Genomic DNA, 21,414 nt, shown 5'->3' on the forward strand with positions numbered 1-21,414 from the left:
TTTGTTACACCTGCATTTCCTCTTTTCTTGACTAGTTACAGGCCTATCCCACCCCACCTCTCCCGTCAATCACTACCTCCTGCCAATTTTACCTCTTAAATATTCATCCTATTTATCTTTGTTTCCACGGCACTAGCAAAAGTGCCTCATCTCTCCTGGACTGCCATTACCTCCTAATGGGGCTCTGTGCTCTGGTGTTGTCACCCTCAAACTCACCCTCTCTATGCCATCCAAGTACTCCATCGAAAACAGAAATCTGCATGTATTATTCTCCTGATGAAAATCCTTCAGTGGTACCCAGTCACATACTGGCTAAAATTATTAACCCAAGATTCATAAACTTTCTTAGATTGGCCTTCCAGGAGCATCTATAATTCCCTTGAATCTTTATACAAAATTTTGTGTTGGCATTTATGCAAGGAAAGACTCCTCCACCAGTCTCCCTGAGGGAGGAAAGAATAACAACCGAAAGTTCCCAGTCAAAGCCATGCTACTTAATGTGTTACAAAGAGTCTCAACATTCAGTGCTTCCTCCTAGCCTGGTGGCTTCCATGTAGGCTGAATTCTCTCACGGTAACTCAGAGCTAAAAGATCAAATGTTCCAACAAACAAGACAGGAGCTACATGGTCTTTCATAAAGCACCTCGGAAGTCACAGGGGGTGAAGTCTGCCATCCTCTATGGGTCAGAGCACCCACAATCCCACCCAGATTCAAAAGGAGGGACACAGACCCCCCACTTCTCAATCGGAAGTGGTTTAAGATTTTGTGAACATGTTTCAAAGCTGCCGTAGATCGTGAGGGAGACAGGTAGAAATAGAACACAACAAGGGTGCTGTTTTTCCCTCCTGTCAGAGTTAGATGAAACTTCTTTGTGGATAGGCTTGACCTAGAGGGGCAAATAAGGTGATGCTTTTTTCCAGACTTCTGGTAAGTTATAGACTTTTTGCTTAAGAACTCTTTTCCTCAGGTCCTGTTTTTTTTGCTGTTGTTTTGTTTTTAAGAAATTAAGGTCATTAAGCAGGGTGTAAACGTACAGTATAAATTTATTAAAAGGTAAAGGGCTGATCAGGGGTATTAAAAAATCCATGCCACATGCAGTAAATTTTTTCTTGATATAAAGTGTCAGGAAATGAGACCAAAATTGCCTTTGAGTTGCAATCAGTGCTGTAGAGAAAAAGCATATTTTGCCTTCCTTACTAAGATGAAGGAGTAATGTTTTCATAAGAAGAAACTGTCAAATGTGTGTTAAATAAATGAAGCATAAAACAAGCTTTCCTGCAGTTTCAAGCATGCTTGAATTTTAATAACAAGCATTTATCCCATGAATGAAAAGTTATATTTGTATCCAAGAAGAAAGGCTCTCCACTCTACGCTGGGTATTTTCAGCTTTCAACAGTCTCCATTACGGATGAAGTCAGTGATTTGCTCTGCCATTTCACATCACATTTTGATGTTGGTGTTTATGGGAGAGATAAGAGCCTGGACTAAAGAGGGGAGAGCAATGGGAAAGGATCCTTCCAGGGTTGGATGGAGAGTGTAAGGGAATGTGGAAAGAGATAGACTAGAATTAAGATGGGATGCAGAAGCTAAAGCCCAGTAGTGTGCACTCATCAACATTGTGTCAGGGTCTCAGGGACCCCTCCGTGCCAAATTGTGGATTTAGAAAGGGGCAAAGGTCATGTTGGAGGACAAATGAGGTGGGAAATAGGAGGGTTTCAGAGTCCCCATCCTGATAATGTTATAAGATCTAATCTATGTTTTATGTAAGAGAAGTTGGGTACCTTTGCTAAGCCTAAACTGGGTTTCAGAGACTGACAGTTCTGGTGAGCTGGTGACACCCTGGGGCATCTATTTACATGTGTCTCTAGGTGTGCAGTTGGCAATTTTTTTAAGCTAAAGAATTAGAGAAGCATCTGGGAAACTGGGAGAGGAGCAAAAGGCAATAAGGAGAACCTCAAGGTGACACGATGGCATCTGCTCCCATCTGGCCTGAGAGACTGCGTGGTGGCCCCTGTGGAGAGCAAGGTGAATTTCAAAAGAGAAAGAGTTGTTTTGACAAACGACTTGTGAAGCTCGGGGCATTTGCAGTGTGGCTTTAGCACTCAAGCCTAGGACAGGACACACAGCTCTAGGCCTAGATCCCAGGGCGACCTTCCCCAGAAAGGCCACTCCAGGGGACCAGCAGCAGGGTCTGACCATGGCTGGCAGAGCAGCTGCCAGCTGGAGGGGGCTGGCAACAGGCACCATAGCAAGGTGACTTCATGGGCCAGAGGAGAAAAGCACGAACAGACTTGTTTCTGAGGATACGGTCACATCCCTGGGGACTCTTAGAAAACCAGGAAAATCCAATGGGCAAAACACTGAAGCGCTGCTATCACACAGATGGACCCAAAGACCCTTGTCATCTGGCTATTAGTGTCAATGCGACCTCACTTCTCCTCTCAGGCAGGGTGAGTTTGCACTTAGATTGCATAAGAAAATGATTAATAATTGAAACATTACCAAGGTCATTATCCTATTATGTAATGTGAATCTAAGGCCGCTTAGTAATTAGAAATGAATGAATCCAGTAAGAATTGCAGGATGATTAGACTGAGCGCATAATTTTGGAGTATAAAAAGAAACCCAAATCTATACTTTTGCCAAGGTTCCAATCCTTCTCATTCCTCAGAGAGAAATGGATAGGAAATGACTTAAGAAAATAAGCCATCATATTTACACTTTGTATGTCCCCAGACACCTTTGAGGAGATTTCTTCAAAGGAGACAAGATGTGTTCTGCCATTTTTAGGAGTGGAGTGTGGGTGACCCCAGCAGATTGTTTACCATCCACCTACTGAACAGCAGGAAAAATCAGCTCTATCCACCAGGCAAAGCCATCTATCACTCACTGTAGGAATGAGGAAGGGAATTTTGGAACCCTCCATTGTTGTTAGATCCTCCCTTTGCTCATACATAAACACACACACACACACACACACACACACACATAAGAACAAAACATTTTTGACCACAGAAAAGTAACTGAGGGACAAAGCATCTTGGTCACATAACAGAAGACTAAGACTGAAAAAGTCTTTACAGCATCTTATCCATTTACCTCCTGTGCCCACTAAGACATTGTTGATGTAGGCCTTTGGCATCCACAGTTTTCAATTTCATCTCATGTAAAGATCACTGCCAACCACTGAAGATATGGAGGCAGCAATATTCTGATCCACTTCAGAACCAACAACTTAATTGAAACATCAAACCAAGGCCCTCACACAATATTTATGGCTATAGTTTGGTTTAATGCCTTATATAATTGGTACTGACATACACAAGATTTCCATCAAGTCTTTATGTCCTTTCACAGAGGAGTCTCCTATTCTAGATATGAAGTAAGTAGCAAAAAGCATATTCAATCTTATAAAACCTTTTAAACCATAACAGTATTATATGTCATTATGTGTGTGATAAAAACAGAATTATGTCATGGTACAAAATAGCATAAAATTTGTACCATGATTTATAATTTTGTTTTCTTCCTCATCTTATCCAAAAAGCTGAGAAGTCGTAATTCTGCCACCTGCTTTTGGATAACTAGTTGGCCTAATTCCTTTTCTACTAACTCTTTTCTAAACATTTGCATTTGCATTTGTAAATCTAGGAAAACAGAGAGTTTTTTTAAGGAGCAGCTTCCACTTTCATTTTGAGAAGCTCTGAAATCCAGTAAATCCAGTTATGCACTGCAATATACCCTGGGGTATGAGTGCTGATAACTTTTCAAAATGACCCCAAAACAATGAGCCTATTTCAGAGAGACTTTAGAAATAAAGAAACTACTCAAAAGCCTGTCTCTATCAAGGGCTGTTTTCATCTATCAGTAGCATAATGGAAATGCTAATACACCTTCTTTTAAGAGCTTGAATCTCAAAATGAAGTCTGTTATCTGCCATCTATGGGTACACCACAAACCATCCCAGAACTCAGTGGCTTAAAACAGCAACCGTTTTGTTGGTTCACCGTTCTTAGGGTCAGAAATTCAGACAAAGCTTGAGTAAATGGTTGCTCTGTTGGTCTCTTAAACAGGGTGAACAATTTATCTTGTTCGCCTGGGACTTTCCCAGTTTTAGCACTAAAAGTTCAGCATCCGGGGAGACTCATCAGTCTCAAGCAAACCAGGACAGTTGGTCGCCCTGTGCCTGGGGTCTTTCATGGGGTGCTGGGCATCTGGTGGTTCAAATGGAGCTAGGTGATCTAAGACCATCTCACTTGCATACTTGGTAGTTGGTGCTGATTGTCATCTGGGCCACGTGTCTCAAACAGACTTCCTGAAGCAGTAAGAGGGGGTGCAAGCCTCAAGGTATAAGACCTGTGCTTGCACTACATTTATTGATGTTGGCTACACCAAGTCACCTGGCCAAGCCAGTCAGTGTAGGAGTGTACCACACAAGGGCATGGACACAGAAGCCACGATTCACTGGGACCATTATGCTTACCACCTAACATAGAGTCGCATTCCACTTAGTTCAGATTTAACAAATCTGAGATCCCCATCTTATTAATGCTGTTACTTTGGGAGTCTGTCCTCTACTGGTAAGTCAAAGAATCCCTCATTCCTGGGATACGATCCAAGTTAACTATTGTTTCTCAGAAACAAAAGCAGAAAACCTCTGTTTGTTGCTATTTTTGCTTTTGTTGCCACTTATTACTGTTTAAAAAATAAAAATTCCAGCAGTCTGGTGCAGTCTAGTGGAAGAAGTAAGAAGTGTAATGCTGCTAAGACATAGATCACTCACTTATTCAATACTTCCTCAGAGTCCATCGAGCACAGAGTAAGCCTCGGTTTACTCAGCACTGCTGCCTCCAGACACAGGCCTGGGCACTTGGTGGGAAACCTCTTCACTTACACAATTCGTTCAGTTCCCATGCTCTCAGAGCCATTTTTCCCATTATACATCTGTAGTTCCAAGATGGATGAGTCAGGAGAAAGCACAGCCTTCTATGATTGGAATCCATTTTTTCCTCCACTTCTGCATCCTGGCCTTCCAAAGAGGACACATTTCTCCCAGCCCAGGAACAGCTTCTATCTTTGCCCCTAGAGTGATCATCTCCATGCATACCAGGAGGATAGTCCTCTCTCATCCCCATAGAACCTCGTGACGCCATAAAAAGTAAACAAATTATACAAAAATGGTAATTTTTAAAGATAAATTATACAAATGAATATATCTGTAGTTATTTAGCCACTCTTTTCAAAATTCTAACGTAAGCAATGCTTTCATACTTCAAAGTGTTTAAAAAGAGTGTTTTAACCTGAAATATCATTTTACTCCACGATTGAATTCTAGTTGAAAATAATTATATTTTAGCTGCAAGTGTTCTGAGTCATGGGCCAACTAAAGATTTCTGGTTACATAATTGAAAATTATGTGGTTCATCTTTATGTTTATTGACTTGGATTGACTGAGTCCTGAGGGAAACTGTGCCATTTCATTGCTGATCAAATTCGCATTGCAAGCCACATGTCCGGAATGCTCGCTGTGGCCATTGAAATGAATGGAAATTGTGAGCCAGTTTATTAAGAGGCCAAATTGGTAGTCTCCTTTAGTTTACTGAACCTAAGTTTTAACAGTAAGTAAAGTTTTTAGTAAAATTCTTTATGTATGTTTATCTTTCAATATGTCTTTTCTTATTATTCTGACCCCCAAAGATTATACAAGATGCATTAAAACTCGAAATAATGTTGTCTGAAAATGTGAGAAAGTAGGCAAGAATAAGCCAGAGAAATTTTTAAAAATTAAACTCCACCATTTTTTTCATTTATGGCATAAAGAGTCAATATGTGAAATAGAGAATATTAGGAAGATCAGGACTCCTTAGAATACTGTAGGAGTCAGTCAAGGCTACAAGCATTAAGTACTGTATCTTGGTTTAGAGAAGATGACCAACTACACATTTTGAAAAATGCATTCACAAATGAAAACATACAGAATGTTTTCCTGATACCAAATAAAGAATGGTTTTAGTACACTTTACCTTATAGCCTCGTTAACGTAAAATTTAGCTAAGTTTAGAATATAAAAATCGCTATAGAAAAGTAAACTAGTCTACCATAAGTAAAAAGGAAAGCATGTTTATTACCTTATTTAACAGACTTAACATAAAATAGAAAATTGATTTCCATTAAATATTCAGAAAAGTCATGTATTTCTATGGCCTGTAGAATAAAAAATCTTCAGTAAGAACATGTTGCTTCATGATCATATTCATTTTAAAAGGCATCTCATGGATAACAGGCTTGTATTAGTAGCAAAATTCAAAGCCTGATTTGTGATATTGTGAGAAATATTCATAAAGTACATTGATATGTTAAAAGTTACATGGACACAGAGCCACATTAAAACACAGTTGCAATGTGTTAACATTTTCAGGGAAACAAAAATAGCAAGAATATTTTGCAAGAAAACAAACAATGTGAAGATAAACAAGTGGGAGATTGTAGGCAATAGAACCTATGGCTAAAGTTTCAAGTAATTAATATTATATTTTAAGTGAAAGACTGGTAGAACATGCTCAGAATAATAAACTACTCTTTCTCATTTCCTCTAATGAAAAAACAATGTGACACATTAAAATCTTTTATCTTTAATATATGAGGAAAACAGTCATCCTTGTTAACTTCAGTACAACAATGCACAATAGTTAACTCCTCTTTTGGTGGTGGAGTATGAATTTCAATCCACAAACTCAGTTGTGCATAATACATCACAATTTAAATTTTCCTTAGAGCCACTTATTTCCAACAGAATACAGAAATGGTGTTCATAATATAATTTCATCTACATAAAATGGTGTTCAAAATAAAATATTATTTAAATCTTTTTAAAAGGTAATTGGCCAATTAAACAAAAATAATAATAATACAATGTGGGATTTTAAACATGTGTAAAAGTAAAATGTATGATAACAAAGACATAGGCTGGGGGAAGAGAAATAGAGCCATACTCTCAAAAGCTTTTTATAATGTATGTGCAGTGACATAATATCACTGGAACATAAATTGTGATAAAAGAAAGGTATATGCCATAAACTATTATGATAACAAAGAAACCACTTAAAATGAAGAAACAAGGAGTTTTGTCACGTCAAAAAGGATAATAAATGAAATTATGAAAAATATTAAGTTAATCAAAAAGAAGACAAAAAAAGGGGAAAGGAAACAACAGATGAGACAAATAGAAGAGAAAGAGTAAGATGATAGATTTCAATGATAGATTCATGAACACATGAATAATCATATTGAAAGTAAGTGATCTAAATAACCCCGTTGGCATGCAAGATGCAAGTATATGTTACCTATAAGAAAACTGTTTTAAGCGTAAAGACACAAATAGTTTAAAAGTAAAAAGATAGAAAAAGTTATAAATACTACTATTTAGATAACACAAATCCAAATAAAGCTGGAGTGACTATAGTAATATCAAGACAAAATAGATGACAGAGTGAAGAATATTATTAGGCATAATAAAAGTCATTTCATAGCAATAATAAAGTTAATTCATCAAGAACAACAACAACAAAAAAGCCTGAACATTTATGCACCTATTAAGAGAGCTACAGAAACATGATGCAAAAAACTGACAGAATAGCAGGAAGAAATAAACAAATCCAGAATTATAGTCATAGATTTCAATACCCCTCTTTCAGTAATTGATACATCAAGAAGACATAAAATCAATAAGAATATAGGAGATTCGAACAACACTATCAACCAACTTGACCTAATAAATATTTATAGAACACTCTACCCAACAGGAATAGAATACACGTCCTTTTCAAATACATATGGAACATTTACCAAGATAGACCATATGCTAAGCCATTAAAATGTCACAACAAATTTAAAAGAATTCAAGTCATACAAAGTGTATTCTCTGACCACAATGGAATTACATTGGAAATTAATAACCAAAGGATCTCCAAAAAATTCCCCAAATATTTGGAAACTAAGTTATATACTTCTATATAACATATAGGTTAAAAAATAAAATAAAAGAGAAAAAATATTTTGAACTGAATAAAAATAAGAATATGATGTATTCTTATATTTGTAGTAGTCTGCTAAAGCAATAGGTAGGAAGAGATTTATAGTACTAAACACCTATATTAGAAAAAAGTCCAATGAGAACTCATGGACACAGGAAGGGGAACATAACACTCCGGGGACTGTTGTGGGGTTGGGGGAGGGGGGAGGGACAGCATTAGAAGATATACCTAATGCTAAATGACGAGTTAATGGGTGCAGGAAATCAACATGGCACATGGATACATGTGTAACAAACCTGCACATTGTGCACATGTACCCTAAAACCTAAAGTATAATAATAAAAAAAAAAAAGAAAAAAGTCACAAATCAGTTATCTCAGTTTCCACCTTAAATAACCAGGAAAGCAGGGCAAATTAAATCCAAAGTAAGCAGAAGAATTAAAATAATAAAGACTAAAGAGAAATCAATGAAATATAAAACAGAAAAACAACAGAGAAAATCAATGAAACCAAAAGTTAGTTCTTTCAACAGGTTAATAAAATTGGTAAGCCTCTAGCCAGACTTACTAGGAAAAAAGAGAAATGATACAAACACGTTAATATTATTAATAATTATGGAAATGCAAAATAAAACCAAAATAAGATACCACTACACACCTATTACCATGACTAAACTTCAGAAGACTGACCATAACAAGTGTTGGTGAGGACATGAAGTAAATGGAACTCAACACTGCTTCCAGGAATAGAAAATGGTACAGCCATTTTGGAAAACAGTTTGGCAGTTTCTTGAAAGATTAGACATACCTACTATATGATCCAGTTATTCCACTTCTAAGAATATTCCCAGGAGAAATGAAAGCACACATCCACACAAAGATTAGTACACAAAGTTTATGGCAGTTTCTTTTGTAATAGCCCCAAACTGGGAACAACCCAAATGTCCATCAACAGGTGAATGGATAATCAATTGCGGTAAATTCGTGCAAATAGAATACTACTCTGCAATTTAAAAATAATGAACGATTGATACATGCTACAGCATGGATGAATCTCAAAATAGCTATATTGAATGGAAGAAGACAGACCCCCCAAAAAATGTATACTGTATAATTAATTCTATGTACATATAGTTGTAGAAAATGCAAACTAATCTACAGTGACAGGAAGTGGATCAGTCATTGCCTGTTGGAAGGAAATGAGAAGAGATTACAAAGAGACATGAGGAAACTTTGACAAATAATGGATAGGTCCATTTTCAGTGACAGCTGCACGGAGATACAAGTCAAAACCTATCAAACTGTACACTTAAAATATGTGCAATCAATTGTATGTCAGTTACACAACAATTAAACTGTTTTTAAAACTCATGGACAAATATGAGTAAATACATAAATACAGTAAATAAAAAGTTTATTTCTTACCTGTCATTCACACCAATCAAGACAGGAGATACTAATTTATTTAGGTCTTTGTAGGAACATCAATAAAGGTACAGAAGATCCATTTGAATTTATGTTATTATATGTCTAAAATAACCTAAGATACACTGGATGGGTTTTTTATAAACTCATTAAGAAAACAAGATTATTGTGTTTCTGACAATTTGTAATAAAAACTCGAGTTAGAATTTTTCTTGCCCAATATCTTTAACACTGTATCTATGGTGGTTCTAGTTTTGAGATTCATTGTGCACAGTGTAAGTTTTGGTGCCCTTTGTCTCATGTTTTACACAATCAAATGAGAATATGTTTGTATGACTTGGGACCTTTCTATTTCCAGTTCAGATTAAATAAGACTGAGAATTTCTGACTACTTATAACCAACACTTGCAAAAGTAATGCTTACAATTGGTAAAGTGTTCTCTGGGGAACTGCACTAGATAAATGTTACATTCCTAGTTTGTTGCAGCTTCAGTTGTAATTCCACTCTGAAATTCAGTAGGTGAAAAATGGGAAAAGATCAGGCCGCTAGAGAGAGGGATAAAGTAAGGCACATATGATTCTAGGATTTTTATTACAAACAAAAAATTACATGAGAGAGTGTCTTTACATTATTTTCTGAATTCTGCCCACTTTCCTGGAGAAAAACCTAAATCCCTCTTCCAGTCCTGTAATCTCTTCATCTGCATAAAGCCTACACCTTCAAAACAATTCCTAGACTGAATTAAATCAAGTACCATCTTAGCATGCAAAGTCTTTGAAATATATAATACACTTAGACAGATTCAGGTTTATGTTCCCCAAGTGCCTCCTAAAGCATTACCAAGACTAAGTTCTCAGTTGTTTAATAAATTGGATTGGTGTCTACTATGGTTATGCATATCTTTTTGTGTATATCAACATTTAAAATGTTGTACCGTTATTTATAAATATCCTTCGTTTCAAAAAAATTTTCAAAACTGTCACTTCAATTATGTGTTTTTATCAATTTGCTTGATCTGCATAAGGGTGTTCTCTGTTTCATATCCGTTTGTATATAGTTATCTCTTTTTGCCTCTGAACATGGAAACAGAAACAGTGTTGTGGTGAAGAGCCCTAGCGCAGCCTCACCACACACTAGCCTCAGCCTTGGGCAGCATTCCACCTCTTCTGCGTGATTCCTCGAACCGTGTGCATAGGGAGGTTGTTCACAGGGTTGTTGTGAGGATCGATCAAGGTAATTAGGTATAGATTTTATCCTTTAGACCAGCACATAGTGAACAGTCCAAAAAATAATAATAAACAAGAGCACCTTTGAACTGCAAAAATACTTAGGGCAGGGCCCACCAAGTGGTTATAATTATCTTATTACGTGACTGAAATGCATCCTAGTAGGAGTGCAATACTTGAAAATTATTTAACCAAAATTAATATGTCTTAGAAAGGCACAGAAGGCCTAAAAACAATAGTAGAAAATGAAAAGACTTAGTTGAAATTTCAACTTTGGCACATAAACAATCAATTCTGGTTTCTTATTTTATTCGAACCTGACCATCTGTTGTTTGTAAATTGGACATGACCTGTTGATAGTAGATGCTTGGTGAATGCGTACTGAGAGATTACTCAAAGATATTGTCTACGAAAGCGTTTTCAATACTTTTATATGTCTGATAGTATAAGATCCCTTTAGTTTCAGGAAAAACCATAAAATTGAGTGATATTTCTCACTTTATGGGTCATTATTACTCATGTAGTAATATTTCTCACTAGTGATAAACAAGTGGGGCAAATGTGACTCTGCAGGGCAATTGTTGCATTAAAACCTGAACTGCAAATATTTAATGCTCACAGGAATTTTTCTCCCTCCCCATCCATGTCCACTTCGGTGAGAGACCCAATGAGAACCCTATATCCACTTACAGAAAACCAGTGCTGAAAAGTTCAACACAGCTGACCACTAAAACATATCTTGAATTTTACTTTTTTCCCAAGCAAAATGCCATTGTGTAATGCTCATAGTCTTTTAAAGATTATTTTGTTATTTTCACAGGTCTCCTGTTATGGCTGGAGGTCTCTTTGCTGTGGATCGGAAATGGTTTTGGGAATTGGGTGGCTATGATCCAGGTTTAGAAATCTGGGGAGGAGAACAGTATGAAATCTCTTTTAAGGTAAGCCCCAAGACCCTCTTCACACTATGTCTACATAATTTTGACAATTCTGATAGAATTTCAGCATGTTGCTTTGTGACCTATGTTCTGGGATGACTTAATAATGATAACAGATGTGTCACCTTCCCAAGTGAGCTCTTGTAGTTTCTTTCTTTTTTGGTTTTTGTTTTTATTTTTTCTTGATATATAATCATTATACATATTCGTGGGGTACATGTGAAATTTTGATACATGTATACAATGCATAATGATCAAATCAGGGTAGCTGGGATATCCATCACCTCAAACATTCATCTTTTCTTTGTGTTGGAAACATTAACAATTCTTCTCCTCTAGCTATCTTGAAATATACAATAAATTATTGTTAACTATAATCTCCCTACTTGTATATATAAGGCCATTTTTGCATTGCTATAAAGAAATATCTGAGACTGGGTAGTTTACAAAGAAAAGAAGTTTAATTGGCTCACAGTTCTGCAGGCTGTACAAGAAGTGTGGTGCTGGCATCTGCTTCTGGTAAGGGCCTCAGGAATCTTTTAATCATTGTGGAAGGCAGCAGGGAGCCAGCATGTCACATGGTGAAAGCAAAAGCAAGAGAGACACAGGGGTGAGCTACCGCACACTTTTAAACAACCAGATCTCATGAGAACTCACTCACCAGCAAGGGGATGGCGCTAAGCCTAATTCATGAGGAATCCATTCCCCATGATCCAAACACCTCCCACCAGGCCTTACCTCCAACACTGGGGGCCACATTTTGACATAAGATTTGGAGGTGACAAACAACCAAACTATATCACTACAGTACTATCAAATACTAGAACTTATTTCTTCTATTTAACTGTATTTTTGTACTCATTAACCAACTTCTTTTATTGCCACCTCCCCACCCCCACTCCCTTCTATTCCCAGCCTCTGGTAGCCACCAATCTACTTTCTACCTCCATTAGATCAACCTGTTTAGCTCCCCATATGAGCTAGGACATGGGATGTTTTTCTATGCCTGATTTATTTCACTTAAAATAATGACCTTCAGTTCCATCTATGTTCGTGCAAATGATAGTATTTCATTCCTTTTTATGACTGCGTAATATTCCATTGTGTATGTGTACTACATTTTCTTTATCCATTCATCCAGTGATGGACACTTAGGTAACTATTGAGACCATTGTCACAAAAAAACGGGAATGCAGATATCACTTCTACATACTGATTCCTTTTCTTTTGAAAATATACCCAGCAGTAGGATTACTAGATTATATGGTAGTTCTATTTTAGTATTTTGAGGACCCTCCATACTCTTTCCCCTAATTGCTACATTACTTTACATTTCCACCAACAGTGTAGGAGCATTCCCCTTTCTCTGCATCCTTGCCAGCGTTTTTTTATTCTTTGTCTTTGAGATAATAGCCAGTTTAACTTGGGTAAGATAAAACCTCAGTGTGGTTTTGATTTGCATTTCTCTGATGACTAAAGATGTTGAACATTTTTCATATACCTGTTGGCCATTTGCATGTCTTCTTTTGAGAAATGTCTATCCGTGTATTTTGCTCATTTTTAAATTGAATTATTTGAGGGGTTTTACTACTGAATTGTTTGAGTTCATTATATATTCTGGTTATTATTTCCTTGTCAGATAGTTTGCAAATATTTTCTCCCATCCTATAGGTTGTCTCTTCACTTTGTTGATTGTTTCCTTTCTCTACAGAAACTTTCTAGCTTGATGTAAATGTGTCTATTTTTGCTTTTGTTGCATGTGCTTTTGAGGTCTCACCCAAAAAATACCTGTGCCCAGACCAACGTCCTGTAGTGTTTCCCCAGCGTTTTATTCTAGTAGTTTCATAGTTTTGGGTCATATAGCTAAGTCTTTAATCTATTTTCAGTTGATTTTTGTACACAATGAAAGACAAAGATCTAATTTCATTTTTCCTCACATGGATGTCTCATTTTCCCAGCATCATTTATCGAAGAGACTGTCCTTTTCCCCATTGTATGTTCTTGATGCCTCTGTCAAAAATGAGTTGGCTGTAAGTGCAAGGATTTACTTCTGGGTTCTCTATTTTGTTACATTGGTGTATGCATCTGTTTTTATGCCAGTACCATGCTATTTTGATTATGATAGCTTTGTGGTATGATTTGAAATCAGGTAATGGGATGCCTCCAACTTTGTACATTTTGTTCAGGACCGCTTTAGCTATTTGGGGCCTTTTCTTGTTCCCTACAAATTTTTGGATATTTTTTCTGTTTCTGTGAAGAATGTCATTGGTAATCTGATAGGGATTACATTAATTATTTAGATGGTTTCTGGTAGTATAGAGATTTTAACAGTATTAGTTCTTCCAATTAAAGACCGTGGTATATCTTTCCATTTTTTGTGTGTCTTCAATTTCTTTCATCATTGGTTTGTACAGGTTATTTCACTACTTTAGTTAAATTTATTCTTAGGTATTTTTGAGCTATTATAAATGGGATTGTTTTCTTGATTGCTTTTCAGATTGATTTCTGTTAGTGTATGGCAACTTTATTGAATTTATTTATCAGTTCCAAGAACTTTTGGTGGAGTCTTTGGGTTTTTCTAAAAATAAGATCATGTCATCTGCAAAGATAATTTGACTTCTTCCATTACAATTTTGATGCCCTTTGTTTCTTTTTCTTCCCTAAGCACTCAAGCTAGGACTTCCAGAACTAGGTTGAATAAAAGTGATGAAAGTGAGCATCCTTGTCTTGTTCCAAATCTTAGTGGAAAGGCTTTCAATTTCCCCCCTTTCAGTGTGATCCTACATGTGGGTTTGTAATGTATGGCTGTTATCATATTGAGATATTTTCTTTCTATATCCAATTTGTTAAGAGTTTTTATCATGAATGTTAAATTTTACCAAATACTTTTTCAGTATGTATCAAAATGATCATATGCTTTTTTGTCCTTGGTTCTCTTGATGCGATAGATCACATTTATTGATTTGTATATGTTGAACCATTGTTGCATCTTTGGGATGAAGCCCACTTGATTATGGTGAATGTTCTTTTTAATGTCTTATTGAATTATGTTTTGTTGAGGGTTTTTACATCTATATTAATGAGGAATGTTGGCCTATAGATTTTTATGTGTGTGTATTAGGTATCAGTTTAGTTTAGGTGTCAGGATAATACTGGCATTATAGAATGAGTTTGGAAGAATTCCCTCCTCTTCGATTTTTTGAAATAGTTTCAGTAGAATTGGTATTAGTTCTTCCTTAAAAGTTTGGTACAAATCAGTAATTAATCTGTCAAGTGCCGGGCTTTCTTTGATGGGAGACTATTACTGCTTTGATTTCATTATTCATTATTGATCTCTTCAGGTTTTCTTTTTCTTCATGGTTCAATCTTCATAGGTTGTATATTTACAAGAATTTATCTACTTCTAGGTTTCCAATATTTTGGTGTATAGTTGTTCATAATGGTCTCTAACAATCCTTTGTATTTCTGAGGTCTCAGTTGTTGTGTCTCCTTTTTCATTTCTGATTTTATTTATTTGAGTCTTCTCTCTTCCATTCTTAGTCTAGCTAAAGAGTTGTTACATTTGTTTATCCGTTTAAAAAATTGGCTGGACGCGGTGGCTCACGACTGTAATCCCAGCACTTTGGGAGGCCAAGGTGGGCGGATCACAAGGTCAGGAGTTGGAGACCAGCCTGACAAACATGGTGAAACCCTGTCTCTACTAAAAATACAAAATTAGCTGGGCGTGGTGGCGCATGCCTGTAATCCCAGCTACTCAGGAGGCTGAGACAGGAGAATCGCTTGAACCCGGGAGGCGGAAGTTGCAGTGAACCGAGATTGCACCATTGCACTCCAGCTTGGACAACAAGAGCAAAAAACTCCATCTCAAAAAAAAAAAAAAATCAATTTTACAGTTCATTGATTTTTTGTATTATTTTATTAGTCTCTATTTTTAAGTTCAACTTTTATTTTAGATTCAAGGGGTACACGTGCAGGATTATTGCAAGCAAATATTGTGTGCTGCTGCAGCTTGGGTTATAATTGAATGCATCACCCACATAGTGAGCATGGTATACAACGGGTAGTTCTTTAACCATTGACCTCCTACTCCCTACCCCCTCTTGTAGTTATCAGTGACTTTTGTTCTCATATTTATGTCCATGTGTACTCAATGCTTACCCTCCTCTTATAAGTGAAAACATGTGGTATTTGATTTTCTGTTACTGCATTAATATGCTTAGGATAATGGCCTCTAGCTGCATCCATGTTGCTGCAAACGAAATGATTTTGTTCATATTTTATGGCAGTGAAGTATTCCATGGTGTATATGTACCACATTATCATAATTCAGTCCACCATTGATGGGCACATAGGTTGATTCCATGTCTTTGTTATCATGAATAGTGCTGCAATGAACATATGATTGCACGTGTCTTTTTGGTAAAATGGTTTATTTTCCTTTAGACATATACCCAGTAATGAGATTGCTAGGTTCTATTTTTAGAACCAGCAACCACCCCCAGCATGGTGGTTCTATTTTTAGTTCTTTGAGAAGTCTCCAAACTGCTTTCCCCAGTGGCTGAACTAATTTACATTCCCACCAACAGTGTATAAGTGTTCTTTTTTCTCTGCAGCCCTGCCAACATATTCTATTTTAACCTTTCATTTATTTATTTATTTATTTTTGAGATCGAGTCTCACTCTGTTGCCCAGGCTGGAGGGCTGTGGTGCAATCTCAGCTCACTGCAACCTCCGCCTCCTAGGTTCAAGTAATTCTCCTGCCTCAGCCTCCCATGTAGCTGGGACTACAGGCACCTGCCACCATGCCTGGCTAATTTTTGTATTTTTTGTAGAGATGGGGTTTCCCCATGTTGGCCAGGCTAGTCTTGAACTTCCGACCTTAGGTGATCTGCCTGCCTCGGCCTCCCAAAGTGCTAAGATTGGAGGCATGAGCCACTGCACCCGGCCTCTATTTTTACTTTGTTTGTTTGTTTGAGACAGAGTCTTGCTCTTTCGCCCAGACCAGAGTGCAGTGGTGCGATCTCGGCTCACTGCAAGCTCCGCCTCCCAGGTTCATGCCATTCTCCTGCCTCAGCCTCCCGAGTAGCTGGGACTACAGGTGCCCGCCACTGCCCCCGGCTAATTTTTTTGTATTTTTAGTAGAGACGGGGTTTCACTGTGTTAGCCAGGATGGTCTCGATCTCCCGACCTCGTGATCCGCCCGCCTCGGCCTCCCAAAGTGCTGGGATTATGATATATATTTTTAATGCCTAGTTCGTTGAGGGTTTTTATCATGAAATGATAATGGGATTTATCAAAAGCATTTTCTACATCTATTAAAGTGATTATATGGGCTTTGTTTTTAATTCTGTTTATGTGGTGAATCATGTTTATTGATTTGCATATGTTGAACCAGCCTTACATCCGAGGAATGAAGACTTCTTGATCATGGTGAATTAGCATTTTGATGTACTGCTGAATTTGGTTTGCTAGTATTTTACTGAGGGTTTTTGTGTCTATGTTCATCAGAGTGACTAACCTGTAGTTTTCTTTTTTCATTGTGTCTTTGTCAGATTTTGACATCAGGGTGATACTAGTTTCATAGAATGAGTTAGAGAGGAGTCACTCCTTGTTGATTTTTTGGAATAATTTTAGTAGAATTGGTACCAGCTCTTCTTTGTATGGTTAGTAAAATTTGGCTGTGAATCCATCTGATCTGAGCTTTTTTTGTTTGCTGGTTTTTCATTACTGATTAAATATCAGAACTTGATATTGGTCTATTCAGTATTTCAATTTCTTCCTGATTCAATCTTGGGAGTTTGTGTACTTCCAGGAATTTATCCATGTCCTCTAGATTTTCTAGCTTGTATGCACGGAAGTGTTCATAACAGTCTCTGAGGATCTTTTTCATGTCTGTGGAATCCATTGTAATGACTTCTTTGTCATTTCTGATTATGCTTACTTGGATCTTCTCTCTTTTTTTCCTTATTAATCTTACTAGCAGTCTATTGATCTTGTTTATCCTTTTAAAGAACCAACTTTTTATTTTGTTGATCCTTTGTGTTGATTTTTGAGTCTCAATTTAATTTAATTCTGCCCTGACTTTCATTATTTATTTTTTTCTGCTAATTTTGGGGTTGGTGTGTTTTTGTTTTTCTAGTTCCTCTAAGTGTAATGTTAGATTGTTAATTTAATGTAGGTGTTCAGAGCTATAAGCTTTCTTTTTAATACTGCTTGTGCTTCATCCCAGAGATTTTGGTATGTTCTGTTTCTGTTTCCATTTACTCCAAAGCCATTCAGGAGCAAGTTGTTTAGGTTCCATGTAATTTTGTGGTTTCGAGGGATACTCTTAGTACTGAATTTTATTTATATTCCACTGTGGTCTGAAAATATGCTTTGTATGAATTTGATTTTTTTGAATTTATTGAGACTTGCTTTATGGCTAAGCATGTGGTTGATGTTAGTGTATGTTCCATGTGCCAAGGAGAGGGATGTATATTCTGTGGTTGTTAAGTGGGGTATTCTGTAGATGTCTATTTTGTCCAATTGGTCAAGTGTTGGATTTAAGTCCAGAATTTCTTTGTTAGTTTTCTGCCTCAATGACCTGTCTGACACTGCCAGTGGGGTTTTGAATAGTCCCTATTATTGTGTGGCTGTCTAAGCCTTTTCATAAATCTAGAAGTACCTGTTTTATGATCTGGGTGCTTCACCATTCAGTGCATATAGATTTGTAATAATTAAGTCTTGTTGTTGAATTCAACCATTTGTCGTTATGTAATGACCTTCTCTGTCTGTTTTTACTGTTTTTGGTTTAAAGCCTGTTTTATCTGATATAAGAATAGTGACCTATGCTCTTTTTTGTTTACCATTTGCATAATTGATGTTTCTCTATCCCTTTCCTTTGAGCCTATGGGTATCATTACATGGGAGATTGGTCTCTTGAAGATAGCAGAAGGTTGGGTCTTTTTTTTTTTTTTTTTCAGTACAAATTGCCACTCTGTGCCTTTTAAGTGCGGCATTTAGACCAATATGTGAGGTGTTGATTCTGTCATGGTGTCAATGGCTGGTTGCTTCATGGTCTCAATTGTGTAGTTGCTTTATAGGGTCTATAGACTATGTACTTGCATATGTTTTTGTGGTATCTGGTATCGATTTTTCATTTCCTTGTTTAGAGCTCCCTTTAACATCTTTTGTAAGGCAGGTCTAGTAGTAGCAAATTCCCTCTCTGGAAAAGATTTTATTTCTCCTTCACTTATGAAGCTTAGCTGCAGGGGATATAAAATTCTTGGTTGGAATTTTTTTATTTAAGGATGCTAAAAATATGCCCCCCATCTCTGACTTATAATGTTTCTGCTGTTAGCCTGATGGGGCTCCCCTCATAGGTGACATAACCCTTTACTCTAGCTGCCTTTAAGATTTATTTCTTTGGATTGACCTTGTAAAGTCTGATGACGATATGTCTTGGGGATGGTCACCTTATATAGTATGTTGCAGGAGTTCTCTGAGTTTCTCAAATTTACATTTCAACCTCTCTAGCAAGATTGGAAATTTTTTTATAGATTATATTCTCAAATATGTCTGCTAAATTGCCCATTCTCTCTTCTTCTCTCTCAGGTAATGCCAAGGAGTCATAGATTTTGTCTCTTTACATAATTCCATATTTATTGTTGGTTTTGTTCATATTTTCAATTCTTTTTTATTTTTTTCTGACTGGGTCTTTGAGCTTTTACATTCTTTCCTCAGCTTAGTCTAGTCTTTTGTTAAGACTTCCAACAGTATTTGAAATTTTTGTAGTGAATTTTTCAATTCCAGAAGTTCAGTTTAGTTCTTTCTTAATATGGCCATGTCATTGTTCAAGTCTTAAATTGTTTTTCTGGCTTCCATGCATTGGCTTTCAGTTTTCTCTTGAATTTCATTGAGCTTGCTTGCCATCCAAATTCTGGATTTTATTATTGAGCTTCCTTGCTATCCAGATCCTGAATTCTATGTCTGTTATTTCAGACATTTCAATGTGGTTAGGATCCATTGCTGGGGAGCTAGTGCAATCCTTTGGATGTAAAGAAATGCTCTGACTTTTTGAATTGCCAGAGCCCTTCTCATATGAGGAGGCTGGCAATTCTTTTTCCTTTTTAAATTGCTCTACTATGGATGCAGCCTTTTGTTTTTATATATTCCTTTTCCCTTGAGGGTTTGACTGTGGTGTATGTTGTGTATAGTTGATTGCCTTCATTTCTGAGTGCTTTCTTTTTTATTATTATTATTATTATACTTTAGGTTTTAGGGTACATGTGCACAATGTGCAGGTTTGTTACATATGTATCCATGTGCCATGTTGGTTTGCTGCACCCATTAACTCATCATTTAGCATTAGGTATATCTCCTAATGCTGTCCCTCCCCCCTCCCCACACCCCATAACAGTCCCCGGAGTGTGATGGTCCCCTTCCTGTGTCCATGAGTTCTCATTGTTTAATTCCCACCGATGAGTGAGAACATGCGGTGTTTGGTTTTTTGTCCTTGCGATAGTTTACTGAGAATAATGTTTTCCAGTTTCATCCATGTCCCTACAAAGGACACGAACTCATCATTTTTTATGGCTGCATAGTATTCCATGGTGTATATGTGCCACATTTTCTTAATCCAGTCTATCGTTGTTGGACATTTGGGTTGGTTCCAAGTCTTTGCTATTGTGAATAGTGCCACAGTAAACATACGTGTGCATGTGTCTTTATAGCAGCATGACTTATAGTCCTTTGGGTATATACCCAGTAATGGGACGGCTGGGTCAAATGGTATTTCTAGTTCTAGATCCCTGAGGAATCGCCACACTGACTTCCACAATGGTTGAACTAGTTTACCAACAGTGTAAAAGTGTTCCTATTTCTCCACATCCTCTCCAGCACCTGTTGTTTCTTGACTTTTTAATGATGGCCATTCTAACTGGTGTGAGATGGTATCTCACTGTGGTTTTGATTTGCATTTCCCTGATGGCCAGTGATGATGAGAAGTTTTTCATGTGTTTTTTGGCTGCACAAATGTCTTCTTTTGAGAAGTGTCTGTTCATGTCTTTCGCCCACTTTTTGATGGGGTTGTTTGTTTTTTTCTTCTAAATTTGTTTGAGTTCATTGTAGATTCTGGATATTAGCCCTTTGTCAGATGAGTAGTTTGCAAAAATTTTCTCCCATTCTGTAGGTTGCCTGTTCACTCTGATGGTGGTTTCTTTTGCTGTGCAGAAGCTCTTTAGTTTAATTAGATCCCATTTGTCAATTTTGGCTTTTGTTGCCATTGCTTTTGGTGATTTAGACATGAAGTCCTTGCCCACGCCTATGTCCTGAATGGTATTGCCTAGGTTTTCTTCTAGGGTTTTTATGGTTTTAGGTCTAACACGTAAGTCTTTAATCCATCTTGAATTAATTTTTTATAAGGTGTAAGGAAGGGATCTAGTTTCAGCTTTCTACATATGGCTAGCCAGTTTTCCCAGCACCATTTATTAAATAGAGAATCCTTTCCCCACTTCTTGTTTTTGTCAGGTTTGTCAAAGATCAGATAGTTGTAGATATGCAGCATTATTTCTGAGGGCTCTGTTCTGTTCCATTGATCTATGTCCCTGTTGTGGTACCAGTACCATGCTGTTTTGGTTACTGTAGCCTTGTAGTATAGTTTGAAGTCAGGTAGCATGATGCCTCCAGCTTCGTTCTTTTGGCTTAGGATTGACTTCGCGATGCGGGCTCTTTTTTGGTTCCATATGAACTTTAGTTTTTTCCAATTCTGTGAAGAAAGTCATTGGTAGCTTGATGGGGATGACATTGAATCTATA

The 21,414-nt window shown here is 37.0% G+C and overlaps 1 protein-coding gene across 2 annotated transcripts in view; it reads left to right on the plus strand.

The window, feature by feature from the left end:
- GALNTL6 (polypeptide N-acetylgalactosaminyltransferase like 6) overlaps positions 1–21,414 on the plus strand; it is a 1,250,255-nt gene that overhangs the window by 1,076,012 nt on the left and 152,829 nt on the right. For both annotated transcript variants that reach the window (XM_003257974.4, XM_012507976.2), the window contains one exon: positions 11,506–11,623. In XM_003257974.4, coding sequence (XP_003258022.2) covers positions 11,506–11,623 — 118 coding nt within the window. The remainder of the gene's footprint in view (positions 1–11,505; positions 11,624–21,414) is intronic.

Source organism: Nomascus leucogenys, chromosome 7b (assembly GCF_006542625.1).
Source record: "Nomascus leucogenys isolate Asia chromosome 7b, Asia_NLE_v1, whole genome shotgun sequence".
In the NCBI taxonomy this organism is placed as follows: domain Eukaryota; kingdom Metazoa; phylum Chordata; class Mammalia; order Primates; family Hylobatidae; genus Nomascus; species Nomascus leucogenys.